The sequence below is a fragment of the Branchiostoma floridae genome, chromosome 3, assembly GCF_000003815.2.
Source record: "Branchiostoma floridae strain S238N-H82 chromosome 3, Bfl_VNyyK, whole genome shotgun sequence".
In the NCBI taxonomy this organism is placed as follows: domain Eukaryota; kingdom Metazoa; phylum Chordata; class Leptocardii; order Amphioxiformes; family Branchiostomatidae; genus Branchiostoma; species Branchiostoma floridae.
The window spans coordinates 27479324-27504191 of NC_049981.1; the positions used below are offsets into that span (position 1 = coordinate 27479324).

Here is a 24868-nt window from a genome sequence, read left to right on the forward strand (position 1 = left end):
ATTGTTGACCTCACGGTCAATGTCCTACCTCACATGAGGTGTGACCGTGTGAGTCAGCATTCAAGTCCAGTCAAGCACGATGTGTGGACGTCACTACTACTGTGTGCATTATACACACACACCCTAGTAGGGGCGAACTACTTTTCCATTATATAATCTTTATATATGTAGTTTTTCTCCACCCTAGTTCTGAAATGTCACCCGTATGGTCATGGGGGTAGAAACAATAGAATATATCAAATTCTTAGTTAACCAAGACAGCATTGTGTTACGACAGAAAAAAATAATCTTAGAGAATGATTTACAGTGCTTTGGCATGTTGACACCCCTATTACCAGTGTTCCTGTGATGCTAACAACTACAGACACCAGTTACAAATCAGAGACAATTGAATGTAACAGATGATTTTATAACCTTTGATTTGTCAATACTAGATTCATTGTATACTATTTGTTCAGTATTCTCAAAGCCAATGCAATATTTTGTATATCTAAGCACTGTGCAAAATCGGGTAAATAATGCTAATGATTCCTTCCTAACACTGCAGCAAGAGATTTCATGACAGGCATTTTGTTGTATCAAGGACCTTCAAAACATGTACACTTAGATTAGTTGGATCCAGGCAGCTAAAATCAGGGGAAGGTAGACTGATGCGTAGTGCAGAAGAAAAGCTGATCCACATTCAAGAGCTTTGAAATAGACCTGAGTCAGCTTACAGATGTGATTTATGCATCAGAGAGGGTCATTCTCGAATAGGACTGGCCAAAGCCCATGATGTAGGACTGATGTTAATTAGGATTTTATACCATGGTCAACGTTGACTGTCAGACTCAGAGGTCAAATATTGTTGAATACATATACACATCAACTAAAGGCCACATTTGCATTACACAGCTTATTCATACAATGTATATCACTTCTGCTTTAAATCAATCATTAGCAGTGACTAGGGTTTGTACCACATTAGCACAGTGGGTGCTGAACTGGGGCATCCCCAGTTTTCTTCCACTATGATTCAGATAAGTAAGCACCACATGTTGGTTTGGGAAGTCTGCCACAATTCATGTTCTATCCACTCATCCAAATGGTCGGCCTGGAGTAGAATCTGATAAAACCTTGTCATTATTTAAAGTCTTGTTGCAATCTTTGTGTTCCTTTGGTTTACTTACACTGCAAAATGTTCTCATTTCATCTGTTTCATTTGTAGAGACAGACATACTGTAATTTTTTTACCTATGGATCTCTAGATTATATATAGCAAATATTCTTCTCTTAATATTTCAGTATTACAAGAGTGCCATTTCAAATTTGCCCCCTCCTCAACATTTGTTTTGCAACAAGTCCAAGCAAAAACCAATTCTTGTATCTTTTACAATGCAGTTTCACTCAATGACATGCTAGTCTACATATGGCATATGACAAATAAAGACCAACTCCTAACATTAAGACTTCTTAAGAAGGTATAACTTGTCCCAGGTTGACGTCTACATGATGCTCTAGCACCACCATTGGAGTTTCCTTCTCCTCCTTAGAGCCTAGAGGAGTCGTGATGTTCTTGTAGTTGTACTTCATCTTGAAGGCAATCTATTTAAAAAAAAAACACACATTTGATTATTCACAACTCATCCTTGGTTTGCTCAACATGCCAATCTCTTATTACATGGTGGACCTGTAATAACTATTGTCTTCAACACAGAAGTAAATCATTAATGAAAGAGACCTTTACCCACATTTGCCAATCTTCTATGTAAGACTTGACTTCACTTTTTGTTACAATGTTAAAGTTTTGGTAAAAAATGACTGACTCTAGCAAAAACTTGCTGACCCTATCTTTTGGGTCAGCCATTGTCAAAGAACATAATTCTTTTTGATCTGACATCTGAGTGGTGAAATTAGAAAGAGACTTCCTGTATTTTGCACACAATTTTCAGGTAAAAAGTCTACACTATTTACCTTTGAACTCAATCGCAGTGTACAGTTTCCTTGACAGTTATTAAGCGATGATAAAATCATTTGTTACTTCTATTGGATATGAAAAACTCAAACATTTTAAACATTATCCACTGTTCTTCCCATTTCCACTGTTCTTCCCATTTATCACTGATGTGCAAATACAACTGATTTATGAATAATCATAACAGCACCTTCACATCTCCTACAGCCTTCATCGGTGTGACCTTCACCACAAAGCTGATCTTGTTGGCCTTTCTGAAGATCACCACCCTGAAAATGGTACAGTCCAGTAAACATAGATTCCTGTGCTTTCAAAGTCCTTTTTTTATCAACCTTTAACCATAGAAAGAGTTGTCTGAAACTACTAGCCTCTACCAGGCTCCACATGTCCCTGGAAAAATAGTAGACATAGATAACAGATAACATGCCAGAGGAGCTAGCCTGCCAAATAGTACAGTTGGCAAGGACATCAGTCTCTACTTCTTCTATTTCTACTATTTTTCCAGGGACATATGGAGCCTGGTGCATGGTAGAGGCTACCACAAAAAGTGATTAGAAATTTTCATTCATAAATTTCTGGATACCCTCTTACATACATGTACATGCACTATTTACCATATCTACTTAATATCAGCGGATTGTAATCTGGCAGAATAAAAGATTATTCCTGTAGATATCCTGATCAGAGTCTGTCAATTCAAAGACATTCCTATAAAAGAATAATAGAACTTTTCAACTTTGAGCCATGTCACATTAGGAAATATTTGATTTCTTACTCAGGATCATCCTTGAAATCCATGACGTTGTCTCCTTCATCATACTCTGCAGCATCATCACGGGCAGACAGGATCAACTCCTGGCTGGGCAGGACGATCTGTGGAGCACCAAATATATGAACTTCCTGAGATGACACTGATGAAAATGTGTTGTTGTAAGCTTAAATTGACAGCTCTAACAATGATAATTTATACCAATGGATGATTGTAACAGAAAAAAATCTAGAGCTTGAGAGAGCCCTTATTCATAGTAAATACTTTTGAAATAAACAATATCCATGACTGCTTAAATCAAAACACTGTTCAAGAAAGCGAGTTACTTAGTTCATTTCCTTCCTCAGTTTTTGATTGTTGAATTCAGGTATAATTCATAACAAAAATAGCTTGACACAGTTAAAGGAATTACAAAAAGCAACTTACAGACATGTTTGAATACTGTGGTAAATAGAAATCAAATACATACGGGTGCTGAGTGCTATTTCCAAAATTCCTTCTGCTGCCCCCCACCCCCTTTCCTTGTGGCTTGCCTAAAGCCAATGCACATGTATCTTTATTTGACTCTGATGCCTCCAATCCCACAGCATGAAGGAAGAAATACATTCCACACTCATTTATTTCTCTTAATATATCTTATGTACCTTTGCTGTACTGTCAATGTCTTCAGGGTCCCCCTCTTCACAACCCAACAGGGTGACATTGGTCATCTCTTCAAGTGGATTGATAAGGGACAGCAGGACAACACTCTCCTGTAAAACAAACATGGTACATGTAGTCATGCAAAACTGTAATTCACTTTATCTTCATGGTTGCAAAATTTTAAGGTGAGATAGAGAAATTGTTCACTGAACTTAATGTTCTTGGTGGCTGCAGGTTAACTATATCTATTGATTATTACGAAGCTCTTGTTTTATGTATTCCTTGAAAGAAAAACATGATGTGGCAATATAAACAAGTTGAATATTCTCACCTTTAGGTGGTATAGGTTAGGGATAGACAGGATACGGAGCTCTGGTACATAGTGCCTAAAAGAATTGGACACACACAAACAGATATATATCAACATCTTCCTACTTTCACATGAAAAAGAAGTAAGGCAATTTGTATATCAAACTAGTGTGATTATAGTGAATAAATTCCAAGCTTAATTCACAAGCTTGTATCTTCTGTGCAACTTAACTACAGTCAAACCTGTCTAAGAAGTCTAACTGGTACATAGTACCTAAAAGAATTGGACACACACAAACAGATATATACAAACAGATATATATATATCAACATCTTCCTACTTTCACATGAAAAAGAAGTAAGGCAATTTGTATATCAAACTATTGTGAGCATAGTGAATAAATTCCAAGCTTAATTCACAAGCTTGTGTCTTCTGTGCAACTTAACTACAGTCAAACCTGTCTAAGAAGTCTAACTGGTACATAGTGCCTAAAAGAATTGGACACACACAAACAGATACATATCAACATCTTCCTACTTTCACATGAAAAAGAAGTAAGACAATTTGTATATCAAACTAGTGTGATTATAGTGAATAAATTCCAAGCTTAATTCACAAGCTTGTGTCTTCTGTGCAACTTAATTACAGTCAAACTTGCCCAAGAAGACCAGTCAGGGGGCCAATAAAATCTGGTCTATGTGGACAGGTCGGCACTACAGACAGGATTCTCAATTCTTGCAAAATCTCAGAAAAATTTTCTAATCCCCAAAAACATGGGCTAGTTGGTCTTTATGTAGAATTGGTCACTTATACAGATTGGACTGTGTTTTTGAAGTTTGGTGAAGTGGCATACATGTACTAAGGAGGTTAACTATTAAGCTAAAACCTACTACTGTTGACTTCTGTGCCAGGTATAAGACACAACAGAATGTATATTAAAGCCCAAAAAGCAAGACATGTCTGAGAGTTCTCTAAGGACATACTTACAGTGCAACAAGTTGGATCTTAAACTTGATGGAGGCAGGGTTGAACTCAGGTTTACTCAGGTTGTGTTCACACTCCTGTAACACAGAAACAAAAACTGTGCTGTTATTTCAGTGCAACTTGTTATTGTAGTAGGCCCATTGAGTGTTCTATAACTCTTCAGTTTTGGCTGGTATACAAATACAATCAGTTGTGCAACACATAACCTCTGATAGATATTTGAGCAATTGACTGACTCGAAATTTGTAATTCACAAAAGTACTTTGAAGTTTGAAGAAAAAAGCGCCACTATTTGCTTCAGCTCTACAGAGAAATATGTCCTACATACAGTAGAGCTGTGCTTCGTTAGCCTAGCATCCATCATTTGATGGAATCTATGTTGCTAGTGACCCACAATTAATTATGGCCATTTCATGACAAGACTGGCATGTCTAATATGGAAAAGATTAAAATCAGGCCACAGACTTGCTGAAATGACAAGAAAGGATTGTACAGTAGACCTGTGTTATGTTAGCCTAGCATTCATTACTTGTCATTGCATCCTTTGATGGAATATATGTTACTAGTGACCTACAAAAAATACAGCCATTCCGTGACAAGACTGGCAAGTCTAATATGGAAAGGATTTAAATCAGGTCAAATTAAACCAGCTACAGACTTGCTGAAATGACAGGGAAAATATCAAAGTCTTGGTGCTGTATCATCCACAACTTACCTTGCACCTGAGTGACCTCTTGACCAGGAGGTGCTTGTGAATGGGGTAGAGCTTGTTGGTGAGGGTCGGCTGTTCATCTGGCTGGGATAGCCGCTGGGCAATGGAGGTTACTGTGGGGTGGACAGCACAGAAGAATGTTAAAAAACTTTCATATTGTAAAATACTTGATAAACATACCTCCATCTTATACATCCTGATGTTATAGATTGCTTATTGATATCGATATTTCCAATATTGTTTGCCACAATTTCGTTAAGATTCAATTAACATTTAGTTAACATTTTTGCAGTGTAGCTTTGCGTACAGTGTAGCTTTGCATACACATTTAGAGTGTCACATTTCAATTTCAATTACATTGTAAGAAATATAATTTGCGATTCCCTGGATTCATTCTTTAGTCATGTTGATTAAAAACTCAGCAATAATGATTTCTGATTCAGAAAATAATTTCAAAATAATCAGAATTAAAACAGGAACCACATTTCAAAGAGTTAGATGTATTTCTACATTATGACAACATTACAGATCCCACATTATCAAACAATTCATGATGCTTGATCAAGTTCACTGTGTTCCAGGCTTTTTTGAACCTGGCATTTCCTAATCATAGAATTAGCTTTTTGTTGTGTGCAACACAGAATTCTTAAAACAAGTAAAAAAAGCAGCCAAGCCCGATCAGTGCATTGATTGGAAGTTTCATGCAAACTCTAAGTTTATCAGTGTGAAGTAAGCAGATTCTGGTGACCAGATCTAAAGAGACAACAGTGACAGACCTGTCCCAGTGGATGCCTGGGCACTGCCTTCTACATAGGGTAATAAACAATAGTCATAACATGCAAACACAAAAACTATACTAACAGAAACTACTGAAGACAAAGGAGGCAAGAAACATAACATGGAAAACACAATTTTTTAACAGAATACTCTTTTTATACCCTAGACTCTTTTAAGTTTTATATATTCCTGGAGATAGATGTGCAAATGTTTGGTTTGACTGACTGTAACCTATCCAGCCACTGCTACAGACCTGCAAAGCTGACATCTTGTTGTTGACCGTATAAAAGTCACTTTGTTAATAAAGATTTTGTACAATTACTCCCGCAATACAAAATATGGATGCACAATGCACAACTTGGTGTGGGTTTTTTTCACAACTTTGGCGACAGGTCAATACCAAAGCCATCGGTCCGGAAACTGACCAATCAGAGACAACTACATGCTGATGATGACTAAATGATAGACAGGATGAAGATGGTGAGACTGACTGTGTGCCAGGTTGATGGGTGTGGTGTAGATGTCCTCAGGTAACCCCTCCACCTCCTCCACTGCCATATTTGGAGTGATCTTCACTAGCTTCTGCTCCTCCTCCTTCAAGCTGGTGGAGATTCAGTAATTACGGAGAGTTAATCATCTACAGTACATGGCATGTGGAACAGACTACAGAATTATGGAAGCATCTACATTTTATGAGCACATAAAACAACCCTTCCATCTTCTATGCTTACTACATGTATGCCTACTTCTATGGTATTCATTAAAATATGATAATTTTGATGATGAAACAAAGTTATACTTTGCATATAACTTAGAATCTTCTCTCTTTTGTTATTTGTTGCATACTGGTATGCTTTAACTGCTAAATTTATGAAAGAAAACTTACATTTATACTGATATCCAACAGATAAAAAATATAATACATGTATCAGATATTGTATTTCGGGCGTGCTTTATATTGATCGAAAAATAATGTGAGCAATCCACACATTCAGCAGCTCCTTTTATGGCAAGCATGGAAAAAATGATCTGAAAAAAAATCTACAGCTTTTTGTAAAAAGAAGGCAATACTAGTCTTGTTACATGTCCATAAAGGGGAAAGCATCAATTCTCTAAAAAAGAAAGTCCTTCCAATCACCGAGTTAATGATTCAATAACTAGATACAGATACCAGTAGAGGCACCCAACACCAAAAACTGTTGCCTCTCCCTCTTCTGGACATGTACAAGCTCATGTTTGCTAAGTTTCTATTTTTCTCATTCATAGAACAAAAAAAGTCCACAACATATACAAATTTGATTCTTACAGTGACATGTCAGCGTCAGGGGCGCTGATTCTGAAACAAGCAAATAAAGTTTAATGTCATGGTCAACACAGGCCATGCTTTAGATTCATCAAATCAATGAAGGTGAGATTTTTGTAGTTTTGTCATGATGCTTTGTTGATTTTGTAAGGATTGGGATCATGTGTATCTATCTATATGATTATGATTGTTTGTTTATATTTCATATAATTAATATGGATTGACGTACTATTGAAGTTTTTGTTGATCAATCAGTACTGCATTCGGTTATCAACATTTCGTGCAAAGGTTTGAAGCAAGGCAGTTACAGTTACAAGGTTAAGACACTTTGTGATAAACTGTTGCAGCTCATTGTTTAAACAGAAATGACTTTAATCACATCGACAAAGTTATGATGATTATGAATACCAATTTCATGCATAAAAGAAAATGTAACATTCACAGCTACAGTTAACTAACAAGGTTTAAAACAGCAACAAGCACTACTGCCACCCATAATGGGAAAATTACACTGAGTTTTTAATGCTTCCACAAAAAAACAATTCAACATATAAAATATCCATAAATGAACATGCTTGAAAAATAGTGCTCCAAAAGCACCAAGTCAACATTTTTTAAATAAAAAAATTCCCTTAACATGTATATTGCAAGTACTTGACAATATCAATTCATTAAATAGTACACGTCCATTGCAGAACACTATTTTTCATCACACTGTTACATGCACATCAAACACATGATTGATCAATTTTAATGAACTAGTTTTAAGATTATTCAATGTTCTGTATCTCAAGACTAACATCTATCATACACATGTGCGTACAGCAATCTTACACATGTATATGCAAGAAGAGTTAGTTATCGTTAGGTTTGAAAATCACACCAATGTTGTTGAGACCGTACAGTGCTGTTTTAGACATTAGAAATTAGATCTCACCACCTTCAACATGAAGAGGTTTGTGAAGCTTCAGTTTCAGCTAGCAACACCAAGTCATGCAGCATGCATGTACAGCATGCATATACATACATTTTGCATGCAACATGCAATATTGCATTTACAGATGCCTGTCCACTTACCTGAGGTTTTGCATAGAAGTGAGAGATGCATGACGACGGGCACTTTGTGAGGCATATTTACCCTACAGCGATAGTGGATACATACATGTATGGATACAACAAATCTGGTTAACTTCAGAGCAAGGGAACACATACTTTCCCAGATTACACAAAGCTTTGGAAAATATTTCATATCTGTGAATTTGTCCACACCAATGCTTTGCATTCCTGTAATGAAACAGTTTCTCCCTCTACAACACTAGCTATAAAACTATGCACAGTATGTTACTATGAAAAATTAGTGTCAGACTAAAAACCACAACTTCTCATGATAGAGGCACTACCTGACTGCGGTTTCTATCAATTTCAGGAGAATATGTAGAAAAGGCCTTAAAAGCACAGATTTCAAGATTAACATCAATATCATAGCAGACAAAGGCTGAATGGTACACGCCCTTATCTATCTTAAAGATGTTTGTATTAAATTTGAAGACATTTGCCTGTATTAATCTTTTATCCACGTGTGTCTCATCTGATCAGCACTTACAATATTCTCGTTACTTACGTTCGTTCGTTCGTTCTTCCCATAGCCTTTTAATCAGCCGTAGGGGCAGCAGAACATGTTACTTACAGACTTCCGTTACTTACAGACATGCCCAGAAGACGGATCCTGCTTTTGGCATACTTCTTCCTCTCCCTGTCTGACTTCTCCTTCTGTGCCACCTGTTTGTAATACTCCACCAGCTCCGAGATCTGATCACAAATGGTAGGAGTAACAGTGAGAACAGGTAACAATCTACACATGCCTGCATTCTGAGACGGATACAAGCATATCTTAGGAATCAACTTAACTACACATCCTAAAGTTTAAGCTTTTCACAATTGTCGGAATAAAGTTCGGAACTCTCTGATGAAACATACTATGGAGGAGCTATAGTCTATTTTTGGTAAAAGGGCCTTTTCCCAGTCCTGAGCAGGTTAGATTGAATCAATTTTAGCAGCTAAAGCAAAAGTAGTTACATGCATCAGATTTGCAATCAATGAATTAAAATCTTACATATCAAGTTTGTTGGTACTCACCCTTTGTGCATTGGGATTTTCTTGTTCCTCCCATCCTCCACTGGCTGTGGGACAATCAGACAATTTAGTGTACTCAGCAAATACAATAATGATCATGTTACCATTTAATAAATCATAACATGAAGCTTTTTGTGTAAGATAAAATACATGAACGCAGTCAAAACTGTGCAAGAGGACCACTCAAGGTGATGATAAAATCTGGTTTATGTGGACAGGTGGCCACAAATACAGGATTCTTAATGCCTGGGTCAATGACAATATAAGGGACCATTTAGTAAGAAGTGGTAACATTTCCCATGGCCAGGTGGTCCTTATGCAGAATTGGTCACTTGTAGTTGTACAGATTGGACCGCTTGACAAATTGTACATGTACTTCTTTCCTCTTACCAACAGACTGGTCCTTCAGACCGATATCTCGCGAGGTCCAGCGGCAGAAGGCACAGGCCAGGTAGTACGCCTTCTTCGCTACGGCCTTGTTGGGATCGTCAGCGCTGGGAACCAGCACACTGGTGGCACGTGTGGACAGGGTGTGCTTACAGGATGGGCAGTCAAAACAGTTTGCACACCTGTATAGGATATACGTTGTATGAAAGTACGTTGTATGAAAAAATAAAACTAAGTGAGATTCCTTGTACTAAATTCCATTTAAAGCAATCCATTGTAAGAATATCACAGAAGCACTGACACATGTACTAGAAATTGTGGATGTTCTGCATATTGATGATGATGATTTGTATACTCGTGCAAAAAAAAGCCGAAAAGCTATCTAGATGGGAATTAAGTGGTACAATGAGTATACCGTAAATATGTTTACTTACTAAAACGCAAAAATACGTCCATCTGATGTTTCAACATACAATGATTTAAGTTTAACAGTGATAAGTAAAGTTGGAATAAGAAAGAAATGGACCTGTTTTTCTTGAGTTTGGCCTCAGCTGACGGCATGTTCTCCATACAGTTGGGACAGTAGTGCGAGTCCACCTGGGGAATTACAGCATAGATGTTATCTGAGAGTATAACACTAGTACATCACTTCATAACACTAGGAGTCATAAGCAATGGTTGTGGCCCATGTCTCTACCTGACACAACTAGAGAAATATTCAACGAACTATACCAGCTTTTTATTTGACGTCTCTGCCCCAGGTGGATTACAGCATACGTCTGTATACCACACAAGGATGCTACTGCTTAATTCAATAAGCCTTCTCACATTAGTTAGGGACCGTACGGCGTTTAGTGAGGGGGGAGGGCCGGTCGCCAGAGGGTCGGGTCAAAATTTTTTTGCTAGGCCCTCCCCCTAGGTAAAAAAAAATTTGCTAGGCCCTCCCCCCAAGTCAAAATTTTTTTGCTTGGCCCTCCCCCTCCTATCAACTTTGAAAAAAATATTCAAGACGCCAATAAAACACTGCAATAAAACATTTGGAAATGTGATTTGCGTCATACTTTCGTTTTCATGATTTTCATCGAGAAGCAGATCTCTCACCCCTAGTAAAAAAAGGAAAACAGAATGGCTCAAAATATCTGCTTAATAGAGGGATAAATATCTGCTTCATAGAGGCATAAATATTTGCTTTATAGAAGCTATTTCATTGTTTTGATATTAAAACAACACCTACAAAGCATTTGTATCTGGATTTCTAGTAGAGTTGCGCCACGAAGTGGCGCGCGCCCCGCTCCCTAAATTTACGCATAATGCAAGCTCGCGGGCCTGAGCGGCTTGACGGAAACTATTTTTAATTTACATATATTTTGGACCTTTTCTTGGTTCTGTGGTGGTAATAACTTACGGTAAATCGGGGGAAAAATTAAAACCAAAACGACAGCACGATTCGACTAACCAAAACTGTAGTGGGGAGGGGGGCGCCGACGCGTGACGCTGATTTTCCCACGGCGGGGTAGACCGGTCGCCTCTCTCCAGCCGCCGGCCGGGCGTGAGAACGCAGACTTGCAGGAGATCTTTTACTAGTTTTTTTTTAGAAATGCCACGCTTTTTTTGCCACGATTTCCTGCATTGCTTTAAGTTTTTTTATGGGAAAATTTGCTGGTTAGATGACATTTCTATGAAAAAAAAAAAATACGAGGGTTTCAAGTTTTTGAGAACGACGTTCCGAAAATCATGTCTGGCGCCAAAGGCACGAAGAATCGCAAGGTAGGTCCGGGAAAATTTTGAAATCTTGACCCTCTTAAAAGTTATTTCCTTCAGTTTGAGGGAAATATTTTGCTGACAAACAAAGCTAACTTTAATGGCATTTCAATTCAGAAATACAAAATTAAATCCCCCAAACACATTATCACGATGTCGGTCACCAAAGGCGCGAGGCCGGTCACATCAAAAGGGATCCAGGGAAATTTGCAAATATTCACCCTCGAGCTCTGAAACGCCATTTCTTACATTTTGAGGGCAATAAGACAGGGGTAAATTTTGCTGGCAGACTAATCTAGAGTTTAATAACATTTCTGTAAGTGAAAAAGGTTTTCGAGGGCGTCATGCATAAGCCCCGCCCCCTCCCTTTCGCATTTTCACTGTGTCCCGAGCGCCAACCTTGGGCGATCCCTTGCAGAGGTCCAGAAAAAATTTTGAAATCTTGACCCTCTGAAACGCCGTTTCTTGGATTTTAAGGGGCACATTTTGCTGGCAGACCAAGCTATTTTTTTTTGCTTGGCCCTCCCCCCAAGTCAATTTTTTTTTGCTAGGCCCTCCCCCTGGCAAAATATTTTTTTGCTTGGCCCTCCCCCCCCTGGCGACCGGCCCTCCCCCCTCGCTAAATGCCGTACGGTCCCTTAGGGCGCATGTGCGGCGACAGGAATTCTAGGTAATATGTCAAAGGGTAAGCCACCGTAAAAATAAGCAGACCTTGTCTTGTCCTTGGGTGATTCAAGGTCCTTACAGGTTTTGTTTCCTTTCTGTGTGCCTTACCCTTTGACATATTACCTAGAATTCCTGTCGCCGCACATGCGCCCTAACTAATGTGAGAAGGCTTATTACCGCCAACATGGTCGTCAGAGGATTCACATTATAATTAGTTTGACGTCAATGACAAGACTGTATTGTCTACATCGTCTAGATCTGTTAATGATAAAGCTAACAATATACCTTTTTTAATCGTTGTGCAATATCTGCTATACCTACTTTACTCATAAACTAATTGACTTAACTTAGCTTGACTTGACTCTAGCTTTGATTGAAGGGAAGGGGAGGGGCTAGGGGAAAGCTACTTCTGACATTATCATAAATGTCGAATATCTACAAGTGCAACCGATAGAAATAAGCAGGTAGACATCATGTGTAGTTTTTAAGTGCCTAAAAGATATATATTGTAGATAAAGATATCAAAGACATAATGCACACTGTCTGAAAATGACGTCATCAGCCAAAGAGCCAAAAAAATTCTCCCCTCTTTGCAGTGCGGGAACCGAAGCCATGCTCACCTCGTGCGACACGCAGTCCTTAGAGCGGAGCTTGAGGCAGTGTCTGCAGAAGTACAGCTCACACAGAGGCAGTCTGTAGTCCTTACACTTGTACAAAACGCGATGGTTTTCTAACATCCCGGCCGCTCCCACTCTCTGGATGGACTCCATCTTGGATTCTCAACTGGGACGAGGAAGGAACCAATGACAGAGAGATATAGGGATGTTAATTATTCTATTTGGTCACTATAAAACTACCCATAGTTCGTTTTAGAATTGAAAATTAGATTTATTTAAATACATATTATTAAGCACTATATATCTATCATTTTGATCCGGAAAATGTTTGAACGACGTTTATCAGTTTAATGCTGATCACCCTGCGAGGGAGTGGCATAGCTGAAACAAGGTCAAAGGTCAAGTCAGTGAAAAGTGAAAAAAGTCGAAGGTTGTTTGCGTAATTTGTAACAATTTGTGGCGAAAAGATACTGTTTTGTGAGGCATAGGTGTACACCTTGTAAGATCGCTACTCATAAATGAATGTCGGTAAGTTGTCACTTCATTTTACCTGGTCGAAAAGATTAGATCTGCCGGAAAAGTGACTGTTCTCTGTTCTTGCCCTCCCCCTCCTTTGCATAACGTAACATGTGCAAATCATCCATGATTATGATATTAAGCACCTACAGGTAAAAAGAAGAAGAAAAAAAAAAGATGTGAAATAGTTGTGAACTTTATAGAGTAATGGCAACTTGTAAAGTCTTTCTAGTGGTATACGAAGTTACATATTTCATAAACCCTCAAAGTTTTCAACCCACTGATGTGATTTCCTTAGAACTTGCAGCACTATAGTATAGTATAGTATAGTATTGATGTAACATGATACTTGGCTTTTTCCTCCCCAGGAGTGAGACAGGCTTGTAGACTAGTCACAGCTTACAGGGGGAATCTTCTCAGTCTGACTGCCAGGTCAGCGAGAACAATGTCTACTGAGGAAAAGGTAATTCTATTAAATTTAAAGATGTGAATTGTGATAATGAATATTAAGTTATACAACATGTGTATGGTAGCTTTCACACCAAGCCATTTAGTCTCATGAGTCTTGAATTGACAATTCTCACATCAGATTACTTCAGGCGTTATTTCTTAGGTAGCACATCATACTCTATTGTAAGTTACATGGATTGGAGGCAGGAGAGGTACTATAATTATAAACTAACCTCTTGTACCACTGTACAGCAGCCAGGTCCAGTCGAGTCTACCATCAGAGAAAAATTGAGTCAGCATTTCCAGGTCAGCAAGTATTTCATTTTCATTTGTTTACCATAGTTACACCATCAGTTACACTATAATGTATGTGATATTTTGCTTATTGAAAAGCGTTAACTTAAGAATCAACAAAAATGACATTTTTTTCTGTTTGTTGACGTGACTATGCTCTTTATTTACTATTCTATATTTAGCCTGCATTGTTGTTCCTTGTGAGGTTGGATACATCTAGATGACGTACACTTTTTGTTGGTTTAGCTGATGTACATGCAGACAAGGCTGCTTAACTACTAGTAGCTGCAGTCTATTGTTAATGGCTAGAAATTGCAATTGTTCTCTTTTTGTATTGTCCTACATACAGCCTTCCCACCTAGATGTCATCAATGAGAGCTACATGCATTGTGTGCCACCCGGTAAGTGGGGGAGAGTTGGGATGATTTTTGTTTTCATTTACTTCAGATCACCTCAAAACAAAAACACACAGATGTTTTGGATTACACTATCTGGAATATATGGCAGATGTCTGTCCACCTTAGCCTCATTATTTAAATGGTTTGACCCACCTCTCACTTTGATTTTATCACTATACTACTACATGTGTTATGATTCTATGTGCTATTAAGTTAGGAATTTTTATCCTTTCATTTCAAATTTGAAAGTTTGAAGGAAAATTTGTCTTGACAGGATTTTCTTTCAAATAACCAAAGAGGTCTAAACATTATCAAGATATTTGATGTCCTGATCTTTCTTTTATCCCTCCAGGTTCAGAAACACATTTCAAGGTGGTGGTGGTCTCAGACATGTTTGATAATGAGGCCATTATCAAGGTAAGATCTCATTGCGCAGTCAACAGACTAAAGAAGTCAATTTTGTGTACTGAGTCATGTACATTAGTACTGAGTATGCACATGTAGCTCTATCAGAAGCTGGAATAGAAATCTGTATCTGTATATAGTTGGTATACGTTATATGTTAATTTTTTTTTAGATAGGGGGAGGGCCATGTTAATTTTTTTGAAAGAATTGTTTATACTCTTTTTGTTTTGATATCTTGACATGGCCCTAAAACTGATAAAATAAGCCTTCTGAATAGCCTAAAATGCAAGAGCTTCCGGGGGGCTTTGCCCCCCTAGGCCCCCCAAAGTGGCGCTGCCCTGGACCAGTGTTCCCGCCAGGCATACGTCATTCCGTCTACAGACTTATTTTTTTCTGGAAAGACGCACTCGGCTCGGCTGAGTTTCCCAAAATATTTAAGTTACAAAGCGGTGCACGGTAAATATGTGAAGAATCCAAAACTATACACTTTATTTCTTATTTGAAACATTTCTTTTGTTTCAAAAAGACAAAATTTGCGGCAGAAAAAGGGGCCGCAATATTGTTGTCAAGTGTCGATCGAGTCGGCTGTGCACTGGCATTGGCGTCCGTAGCACATGGCGCGGCACGCCCCCTCCCCAGACGGACTGTCGATCGTAGCGCCCAGCACGTCTTTTCTGGCTTTAACTCCTTCAAGACTACACCGGCACTGATCACTGCCAAAGATGCAGCAGATCGCCCTCCTTCGTATAATGTATAACGTTCTTGGTCTACTCTACTCTATGTAAAAAGAAATCCAGCGGTGAGCCAAAGAATTCACGCCGAAAACGGGGTTACCTGAGGTCGCACAAAACAAACGCACGCTCGTGGAAAATGACGGCGCGGCCTTGTAAAACTCGACCGATTCGATAAATGATAAATTTGAGTAAAATCATCGGGCAAAATAGAAAAAAAAACACAAGGTGTGATGGCGCCGTTTATTCTATCCTCTGCAAAAACTACTAGCATTTGATGCGGGAGGGCGCAACATCGATCGCACGAGGTAGGCAATTCTTTTAATATTCAATGCCGGAAAAAAAATTGGCAGGATTTTTCCATGGGCTGACGAACTCACTGGCTAGAGCCCTGTTTGGATTCGAAGCATCAAAACCCCAAAATTTTCATATAGACATGACTGGACAAATAATACCCGGGCCAGATCACGGACTGCTGATTCCCCGAGCTTGTAGTTATAACGTATTTTTGGGGAGAGGGCGGACGTCAATTACTGAAAAACGGGAGTAAAAAAGGCAACCGGCATCCAATCTCAAGGGCATAATTTTCCTCTCAAGTTGCAGGAAATTCCGTTTTAGAGGGTTTGAAAATCCAAATTTTCCTGGGGGAGCATACCCCCGGACCCCTGCCCCGACGCTGTGAAAAAATCCTGGCGAGAACACTGGCGCCCTTGTGCCCTGACGTCTATATTAAGATTATTTTATTGGTTGTTTTTCTACCTTTTTAATGATGCCTGTCAGGGGGAGGGTCATGTTGATTTTTTTTAGGTGGAGGGGGAGGGTCACGTTAAATTTTTTTGAGATGGGGGGGAGGGCCATCAAAAAATTTTCTGATCCGACTTCCAATGCACCAGCCCTCCCCCCCGATAAATATCGTACGGTCCCTAAGTAGGTGTGTGGCGCAGCAGCAGCTGGTTATATTACACTGAACGTCCTGCCACAGAATAATTGTAGCCATTGCACATCTAGATACACGTGTTGTTTAAAGCAATCTAAGGAGGATGCCTCTTACAGTACCTGATGGAAGTTCCACACTACCATCGATCTTGGCAAATACAAATTTTTTAACACATCAATCCAAGTTGATGACGCAAATCAAGTCTTACATAGTATACCTGAAAGTGCAGTTAAAATTTATGAAAGACCGTTGACTTGACTTATCTTCCTTTCAGCGACACAGAATGGTGAATGGAGTGTTACAGGAGGAGCTGGAGGGGCCTGTCCATGCACTCTCTATTATGGTGAGGATACCAGGCTCTGGCTTTCATCAGATCATCACACAGAAGCGCCCCCAAGTGGTTAAGATATGAAGTACAGCTTCAGATGCTACTGTGTCACCATATGACATTGGAAGTCTTTCTATCAAACCAGGCCCCGGTGGCAGCTGGGATTTTAGTTGACAGATCTTTGTCCACATAAGATTTTGCCTCATAGCACGTATACAAACATGCAAGTGTGTATGGATTTCAACAACATTGTTTCCTGTAAGATCATTGGGTAAGATTTGGCACAGAACATTATCTTCCTTACAGTAGCACTACTCAAAACAGTTGTGCATTTTGCTACAAAGGAATTGTTTGGTGGAGTATCCAGCTTTTTAATATCTAATCTTAATCTTAATCTTCATGTAAACAAGGCTACCTGCCTCTGTATGTTTGACTGTGAAACTTGGTAGAAATGACTATAAACTCTACTATACTTGGCTCTTTATTATTTTCTTGGACCAGGAAGCCCCAAAATGTGTTGAGGCCTGGCAATATATTTTGATCATTTTCTAATCATTCCAAAATTCGGTCCACATTTTTTGTTTGCTCCATTTTTTTTACAGACCAGTCAAAGAAGAAAATCCGGTTGGTTGTACCTGTACCCACCCCTAATCACAACAGATGGCTCTCTTGTCATTCTGCCAGTATTGGTGCATGTACATAATGTTCAGCCTGAATCTAGCAGATGACATGTAGAACATTTTTACTAGCCTAGTGTATTTGAACACTGATCAGTTGCATTGATTATCATTTCCAGGCAAAGACACCTAAACAGTGGGAAGACTCGGGAGGCAAAGTGTCCAAGTCTCCGGCCTGTAGAGGAGGGATGGGACAGTGACTGGCTTCAGCAGAGTTCTAAAGGAGAGTTGTCTCCCGTGTCGAGATTTGATGGAAACATATTGCTAGATACAGACAGAAATGGCCATTCTGTTGTTGGATAAAGTTAGCGTGTCAAATATGAAAGATACCCGGTCAAATCACACCAGATGAGCCTGGGTTTACTGAGATGATGGAATAACATATTAGGCCATCAAAGACTGGAGAAAATTCAGCTCAGCTGAATGTACTGTATAATATATATGTCTGCATGATGCATTCATGCATGATGTCTGCTGTCACAATTATTCACAGGATTCTGCCTTGAATTATTGGAATAAAGCACTTCTTTTACATTTAACATCAAGTGTTGACAATACTGTAAATGCAGAAATGTTCGCGGTGGATTAATGTTCGCGGTTTTCGCGGTGACCACTTCACCGCGAAAGTAAATCCACCGCGAATATTTTTCTATTATGATATTAGACTGCAGTCTATGGTGTTACCGCGAAATTAAATCCACCGCGAAAAGTCCCTTTTCCCGCTACCGCGAAATTAAATCCCCGCGAACTTAAATACATTTACAGTATTAGTGTCTGGCTGCAGTACCATCCATTGTCTCTAGATGGTGCTTCAATGCTGCATATGTCAATGATGCCATAGTTTGTCCCTTTTGAGTTTTGTGTATACTGTAGTAATATTTTCAGGTAGTGTTTTCTCACTTTTGTGTAGACAGTAGCCCTGAATATCACTTTCCAACAGCCTATTACAATGTTTCTTACATCAGTCTATGTAGATTTGAAAGATTTCACATAATTTGAAAAAGATAAAAAGATATCTACATGTACCATTATAAATGTTATTATATTTGTTTTATGTAGGTTAATGTGGGCAATGAACGTGTGGCGCCCTTTGCAATATTGCTTGATCAAAATGCCATGAGACAGAGAAGGGTGCAATCTTGAATGTTTCACTTTTATTGTGTTCACAGTCACTTCTCAGTTTAATACGTAGTGCATATTCACAGTCCTTTCATCTGCAACAAAACCCAATCACTGATACACGAAGGCTGGGAGTTTCCCCTTCATACACAAGGCAGTGTAAAATTTGCTGTACATTTGGACTCCTTGGCTATTGGCTACAGTGCACTTTCACTGATGAAACAGACCACTCCTTGGCTACAGTGCAATTTTACTGATGAAACCACCTATTGACTTATTACACTGAAGTACATGTATCTGTGCCTTTGCATATGCTAGATTGGATCTGACAGTTTCTAAAAAGTGGGGTTTTGAACCTCAACTGTTGTGATCAGCAATCATAATAAAAATGGCACAGTGCGCATTTTTCAAGACCACCTTTCAGCAATTCTGCATCTGCAAGAAATAAAAATGTTGACTACTCGTAGTAGTCTATCCAAAGTAGGCATGAAAAAAGAGATGATGTTTTTACAATGAATTTCATTGCACAATGATATATCAGAGTTGCTTGAAACTACAAAAATGCTTTGGGGAACATTCCTTATATTAAAGTCTCTAATCAAGTTCAGTCAAATACAAATGTACCAACTCCTTTCACTTTTCAGACAGTCACTAAAGATAGCATATGCCTGTAGCTACAATTTGCTGTCACTATTGACATCCACAAAGCACAAGACTGGACGTACTTGGCACAGTACTTTGGAGTGTCAGGAAGACTTGATCTAGGCAGAGAGAATGTACGTGTACATTAAACATCCTTCTGGCAGTGGTTCTCCTAGAAGATTTACATTTGTCACATCTTAAGGCTCACCTGGTGGTGGTTATGTTTGCTCTATGCTAGATTGGTGCACTTTGGATACCCTTGTAGTTGTGGGTCCCTCAAATGCGTAAGCTGGTATCAAGCCCAACCCAGCCAATTTTACATTATACTGTTACAATGTTTTTAAAAACAGATCCAGTCATTTCTACCCACAAATATTAGTGTGAAAGCATATAGTGCACGTTCAATAAGGTAGAATTTTCTGAATGTATCAAAGAGTCTTTCACAATCTGCCTTTAGCACTATTCTTCCTTTAAGTATCAAGTAAGTACTTCACAGTTGTAATGTATAATACGTTATAATAAGTTGTCCTATCCAGCATCAACTACAAAATTGGATGTCTACATTGTATGTACAAACATGCATGATTCAATGTTACTGTATACATACATGTAGCTTCCCACTGTGCACAAGTCATCATCAATCTTCAAAGGGGATGGGACACCACTTTTTCCCACATAAGGTTTGCAGTGAAAAGTGGACTTTGCATTGTTACTAAACATTACCAAGTTGTATGTACAGAGTCTTACTATGAACACACTGGTTCTGGAATGGTTTAGCAAAAGCTTGGTCACATGTACATGCTGGTCAAAGGTGCTGACATTGTCACTAATGAAAAGGATTTTGCACTTTGTGGATTTCATTGCACAATGGAAAAGAGTCCCATCAAATACATTTATGACTTATGACTTAAAAAGTGCTTAATGGTTTGGGGCTGGCCATGGGCACTGACTAGTGTAACTGAAGCTATAACAGAAAATCAAGCTTCATATCCTCTAAGTTAATAATAGTCTAAAGTCTTAATGTGTCTATGTTCACCACTTGTACTTCATTACATAATTTACATGTACTTCATTAACACAGCCAGCAGAATTATATCTGTTGCATTGCTTGAATTTTTTACAGAAACATAACATTTCAAATTACACTGTCATGTCTGTTGTCTTGGTGCTGGAACATGTTTATGGATTATAAAACAAATGGCAGGAAGGCGGAGTTGCTATAAAAATGTGTGAGCAGTATCTAGCGTACTGGATACATTCAGAATACAGGAGTGAGTCTGAGTGACTCAACTGCCAAATGCACACATTAGCATACATTATGTTGACTGGTCAATTGCACGGTAACAATTTACAATTTTGTAGGGTTGTATTGAGTACAAATAGGAATCAGGAATAAGTTCCACAGATTCTGAAATAATAACATAGATATATTGAACGGACAACAATTGGCACATTCTCTTCTTTACACAAATAGATGAAATATGTACACATCTTTCAATACAACAATTAAAATCTATCATTATACACAATGAAATTAATGTACATCCAACTTTAAGAAGACAGAAGATTTGGTATTCACAATATTATCATAATATTTGGAATAAGTGATTTTAAGGACAGGTATGACACAGAGAAATTTACATAGTATCCTGCTAACCAATTTGACTTTAAGTTAAAAAAATTAAAAAGTCATTGACTTGAATGTGTGGTTCAAAGCAAATTCATCCTTAGAATTATTTCTGATCATTCATTTTCAGTCTGATTTTCACTTACTAATTTTCACTTATTAATACAGGTTTTAGACTGATTTCAAACAAGAAGCACCTCCTGAAATCACAGCTATTTTCTTTTTAGTAAATGGCTGCATTTCTCACACTAAGTCATAACTAAGGAACATTACACTTTTGGAGCTTCTTTGAATTTCACTGTTTTCACTATTACAAATCATTTCTGCAATTTTTCTCTTTGAAAAGATAAAGTATTCCTTTCCTTCCTCAACAAAATTAATGCAGATGATTCTTCTTTTAAAATCAATAACGATTTTCATACAAATCGTTGGGTTTGGATCACTTCACAACCACTCCAGCATGACTTCCAGCTGACCAGCAGTCTGTAGTACTTCACTGGTTCGTCTCTCCTATGTCACACGCCACGTTTTTTGTGCACCACTCACAGGACTATTTACAACTTGGTGCACCAGCAAGGACGTCGTCCCTACTTGAACTGGAAACATCACTGGTCAAGAAGCTGGCTCCTGGACATGGAGAAAGTTTTCAACATGTCAAAAGATATCGGCAACAAAGAAACGAAACAATTTACATATTTAAACACTCATATGCACATAACTACAAAATTCAAATTAAACAGGTAAATTGGAACTGGCATTCAGTAAACTGATCTGACAGCAATCCAAAAAGCATAGGGTTTTCCTGCTGTGCATACATACAATTAAGGTAATACTATCAAGTATCATTATGATAGTGACTTGAACAAAGAACAGATAGAGTCCTACATGTACAAATTGAGATCCCCTTACTTCAGTGTCTTGAATCGTTCCTTCTCCAGGTGATTTTCAGGTCCTTCACAGTCAAATGACACCAGGTGCAAAGCTGTGAGGAGAAAAAAATGGACATCAGATATCTAAAAATGTGTATGATACCTGTGCTACAATGTATGAAAGTCTATTGCAAGGGGAACACAGATATGTAGTGAATACTGAGAACTACAAAATACATTTTGCAGTACCGGTAATTAAATTGTGTTCCGTCTCTTAAAAAATATCACCTACACATACATGTAGACTTGAATGTTTAAAGACATTAATGTAAACAGAGAATTCAACATACATTGTGTACCTTACATGTTCGTTTGAGGCAGATTTGTGTTTATTTTACAGTAGATGGTACTTATTTTAGACTCAATGTGAAATATGTGAATTAAAACCTCATACTTACAGTCTTCATAAAACACTGGAGCTGTCAGAAGGTAGTTCAGTACTTTGCGGTGTCTCTCAAATGGACACTGGAATAGACGTTGGACAGAATGTTCACTTAACACTTCCAATAAATACAAATATAGAGACAAACTGTAGAGTTTGCAATAAAATACATATGAACAGTGAATACATTTACAGCCAAGCATATTCATCTTTGTCTAGAAGATGCAGATCTGTAGATACAAGACAATTTTTTCCTTACCTCCACCTGCTGCCAGGTGCAAAAGGAGGTCACCTGTCTTGCCAGCTGCCAAAATTTCTGTTAACAAACAATCAAAGACACATTTAACATCAACAAACATTGTATCATAAGTTACATTACATGTACAATTGTCAGAAATTATTATTTTATTAGAAATAAGGCAACGACCATGAAAGAAGTTTTGCACAACCATTAGATAGACTGTGAATACACCTTTTGTGCATTGAGTGCATACTCAAGTGTTAGTGATTGTGCCTCTGGAACAAGAGGTTGGAAGTTCAAATCCCGCTGATCATGGTTCATTGTTCATTGTACTTGTTGAAAAGAGCTAGCGAAGGGGAATCTATTCATCGACAATGAACCTGTAAATACTGTACATAGATAGACAGACAGCATCTGTGTTCTCTATCACAACCAGTAGAATATAACTATTGAATCTTTACCTCAAAACGGACATGTCCATTTTGGAGTTTGTTACTACATGTCTCGTTTAAGAAGTAGATATCCTTCACCATCAGGCTGAAGAATGGGATGACAATCTGTGTCAGGGAGAGAGAAACAAAACATATATTACAAACACCGCCCAACCTGTCCATTGATATTGCTTAAATCAACAGTCGGTTAACACTGCCTTAGGACATACAATGTACAACTCATATTAGACAGTCATATAGACTTGCACCTTAATCTATCTGGTTATTTATATACAAAAGGAAGAGTAATAGTCCCATGGCCAGGACAGTTCCTTGGGGGACAAATGATACTACCGGTACTTTACCAGGACTGAGGCTACATTTTGTGTACTTCAATCTAAACATTGATATTGAGTTTAGCTCTCATACTGGTAATAACTTATCAAAGTTTTTCCCCTATTCTTGTGCTGTTTCTAATGAAAATATATTACAGCAAATTTGTTGTAACAATATGAAGAAATACCGTTATACTATAAATATTGACTCTACACTTGCTACAGGATGTCATAGAATGTCATGAAAGGAGTCCTTACCCGTTCTCTATTGCTGTGTGCCCCGGCAGCTCTGTGCAATGCAGCCATGAGGGAGGCTCGGTAGTTGGAGAAGTTGGATGTTGGATCCATTTGGTGCTGCAGGGCAAGTGGGTAGAGTTGTTGTCTGTGAGTTACCCAGAAGTGTTATCTCAAAATGGAGATTCCATGGGGAAATGATACATCAAAGTTGAGGACATAAGATGTTATTTTTAGGTATTAGTTGATTTCTTTGTCTTATATTTCACAGTAGTAGTTGTGGTAGTACATGTAGTGTACTTTGTAAAGTGTGCCTACCTCCAGAACATCAAACTTGCAAGTATCCACCTTGGACCACTGTACAAAAAGAGAAGATATAAACATTTCATTGCAGGTATCTTATATTTCACTTTGATATTAAAATCATTGATTAATCATTGTTTCAAAACAAATGCACTGACGGGACAATAGGTACTGTTGATGAGCACTCACTGTTTTCTTCAGTCTGGCGACTGGACTCATGTTCAAACCAGCTGCAAGGAAAACAAAGAGTTAGTCAAAAGGCATTTTGAATGCAAAACAAACTAAAACTAATTCTAATGGACAACACAAATAATTGCCCTACAAAAACTGTGGCAATGCTCAACTTAAGTACACTCTCCAAAAACAAACTATGTTTAAACATCATAACAAAACAGACAATTGCTCATGGTGCTTTTCTAAACCCATACTTACCAATGATGGCCATGAGAGAGTTGAAGTTTCCGATGTTGAAACACTCTCGAGCTACATCAATGAAGAACTCTATCACTCGTGCTCTGTGCTTCTTTTTCACTGGCTGGAAAAAAAGAGAAGGAGAAGATTAGCAATCAGTTTAGAAGATGTACAAATGCCTACTGGTTAGATAAAAGGTAGTTTATTACAAAACAGCAATATGTATGGGTCTTTTTTTCCGGTGAAATGCTGAAACTAAATTAATGCCAAAAACCTAGAAGTTTTTAACGGAAGGCAATTCAGCACCAAGAACGTCACTTTTCGGGAAAGACACCTACATGTAAAGTGAAAAGGGTTTCTCACTGTAAAGTGAAAAAGGTTTCACACAGGAGCTACCCAATGTATCCAGTATAGTTCCTGGGAGACACAGGGACCAACATAAGAGCTACTGCAAGCACACTAC

General features: G+C 38.3%; 3 protein-coding genes across 19 annotated transcripts in view; 1 reads left to right on the top strand and 2 right to left on the bottom strand.

Moving 5' to 3' along the window:
• Positions 1 to 300: 300 nt before the first annotated feature.
• LOC118411544 (dynactin subunit 4-like) lies at positions 301 to 13206 on the bottom strand. Of its 6 annotated transcripts, none has more exons than XM_035813891.1 (16): positions 13019 to 13206; positions 10498 to 10568; positions 9975 to 10153; positions 9588 to 9631; positions 9156 to 9260; positions 8529 to 8590; positions 7455 to 7484; positions 6640 to 6749; positions 6148 to 6174; positions 5375 to 5484; positions 4663 to 4736; positions 3697 to 3751; positions 3368 to 3475; positions 2730 to 2827; positions 2145 to 2223; positions 301 to 1584 (listed from the first exon to the last, which is right to left on the bottom strand). In XM_035813891.1, the coding sequence occupies exons 1-16, from the start codon at positions 13166 to 13168 to the stop codon at positions 1453 to 1455; spliced, it is 1434 nt and encodes a 477-aa protein (XP_035669784.1). In that variant the 5' UTR covers positions 13169 to 13206; the 3' UTR covers positions 301 to 1452. The 6 variants fall into 6 exon arrangements, with proteins under 6 accessions (XP_035669784.1, XP_035669783.1, XP_035669786.1 ...); XM_035813890.1 differs by having other exon boundaries at positions 6148 to 6177; XM_035813893.1 differs by lacking the exon at positions 6148 to 6174.
• A 150-nt stretch (positions 13207 to 13356) lies between these two features.
• On the top strand, positions 13357 to 18290 carry LOC118411548 (DNA-binding transcriptional regulator BolA-like). 2 transcript variants are annotated; one of them, XM_035813899.1, is made up of 7 exons: positions 13357 to 13543; positions 13900 to 13994; positions 14234 to 14287; positions 14625 to 14676; positions 15026 to 15090; positions 17021 to 17089; positions 17871 to 18290. In XM_035813899.1, exons 1-7 carry the CDS (start codon positions 13534 to 13536, stop codon positions 17949 to 17951), a joined length of 426 nt encoding a protein of 141 aa, XP_035669792.1. In that variant the 5' UTR covers positions 13357 to 13533; the 3' UTR covers positions 17952 to 18290. The 2 variants fall into 2 exon arrangements, with proteins under 2 accessions (XP_035669792.1, XP_035669794.1); XM_035813901.1 differs by having other exon boundaries at positions 14237 to 14287.
• Positions 18291 to 18883: 593 nt separating this feature from the next.
• The window catches only part of LOC118411543 (ras-GEF domain-containing family member 1B-like), a 65372-nt gene continuing 59387 nt past the window's right edge, over positions 18884 to 24868 (bottom strand). For 10 of the 11 annotated variants that reach the window (XM_035813881.1, XM_035813879.1, XM_035813880.1 and 7 more), the window contains 9 exons: positions 24427 to 24529; positions 24184 to 24224; positions 24010 to 24048; positions 23716 to 23811; positions 23153 to 23248; positions 22710 to 22766; positions 22467 to 22533; positions 22049 to 22121; positions 18884 to 21766 (listed from right to left, as the gene is read on the bottom strand). In XM_035813881.1, coding sequence (XP_035669774.1) covers positions 21745 to 21766; positions 22049 to 22121; positions 22467 to 22533; positions 22710 to 22766; positions 23153 to 23248; positions 23716 to 23811; positions 24010 to 24048; positions 24184 to 24224; positions 24427 to 24529 — 594 coding nt within the window. In that variant the 3' untranslated portion in view covers positions 18884 to 21744. The remainder of the gene's footprint in view (positions 21767 to 22048; positions 22122 to 22466; positions 22534 to 22709; positions 22767 to 23152; positions 23249 to 23715; positions 23812 to 24009; positions 24049 to 24183; positions 24225 to 24426; positions 24530 to 24868) is intronic. The other variant, XR_004830687.1, reaches the window with a different exon arrangement.

Excerpts from the sequence above, each read along its gene's own strand:
- LOC118411548 (XM_035813899.1), top strand. Across the intron at positions 14,677-15,025 it reads CATGCATTGTGTGCCACCCG|GTTCAGAAACACATTTCAAG; the intron begins GTAAGTGGGGGA and ends TTATCCCTCCAG. Across the intron at positions 15,091-17,020 it reads ATAATGAGGCCATTATCAAG|CGACACAGAATGGTGAATGG; the intron begins GTAAGATCTCAT and ends TCTTCCTTTCAG.
- LOC118411544 (XM_035813890.1), bottom strand. The coding sequence starts at position 13,168 with ATGGAGTCCATCCAGAGAGTGGGAGCGGCCGGGATGTTAGAAAACCAT. Across the intron at positions 10,569-13,018 it reads AGGACTGCGTGTCGCACGAG|GTGGACTCGCACTACTGTCC; the intron begins GTGAGCATGGCT and ends GTAATTCCCCAG. Across the intron at positions 7,485-8,528 it reads ACTTCTATGCAAAACCTCAG|AATCAGCGCCCCTGACGCTG; the intron begins GTAAGTGGACAG and ends TGCTTGTTTCAG.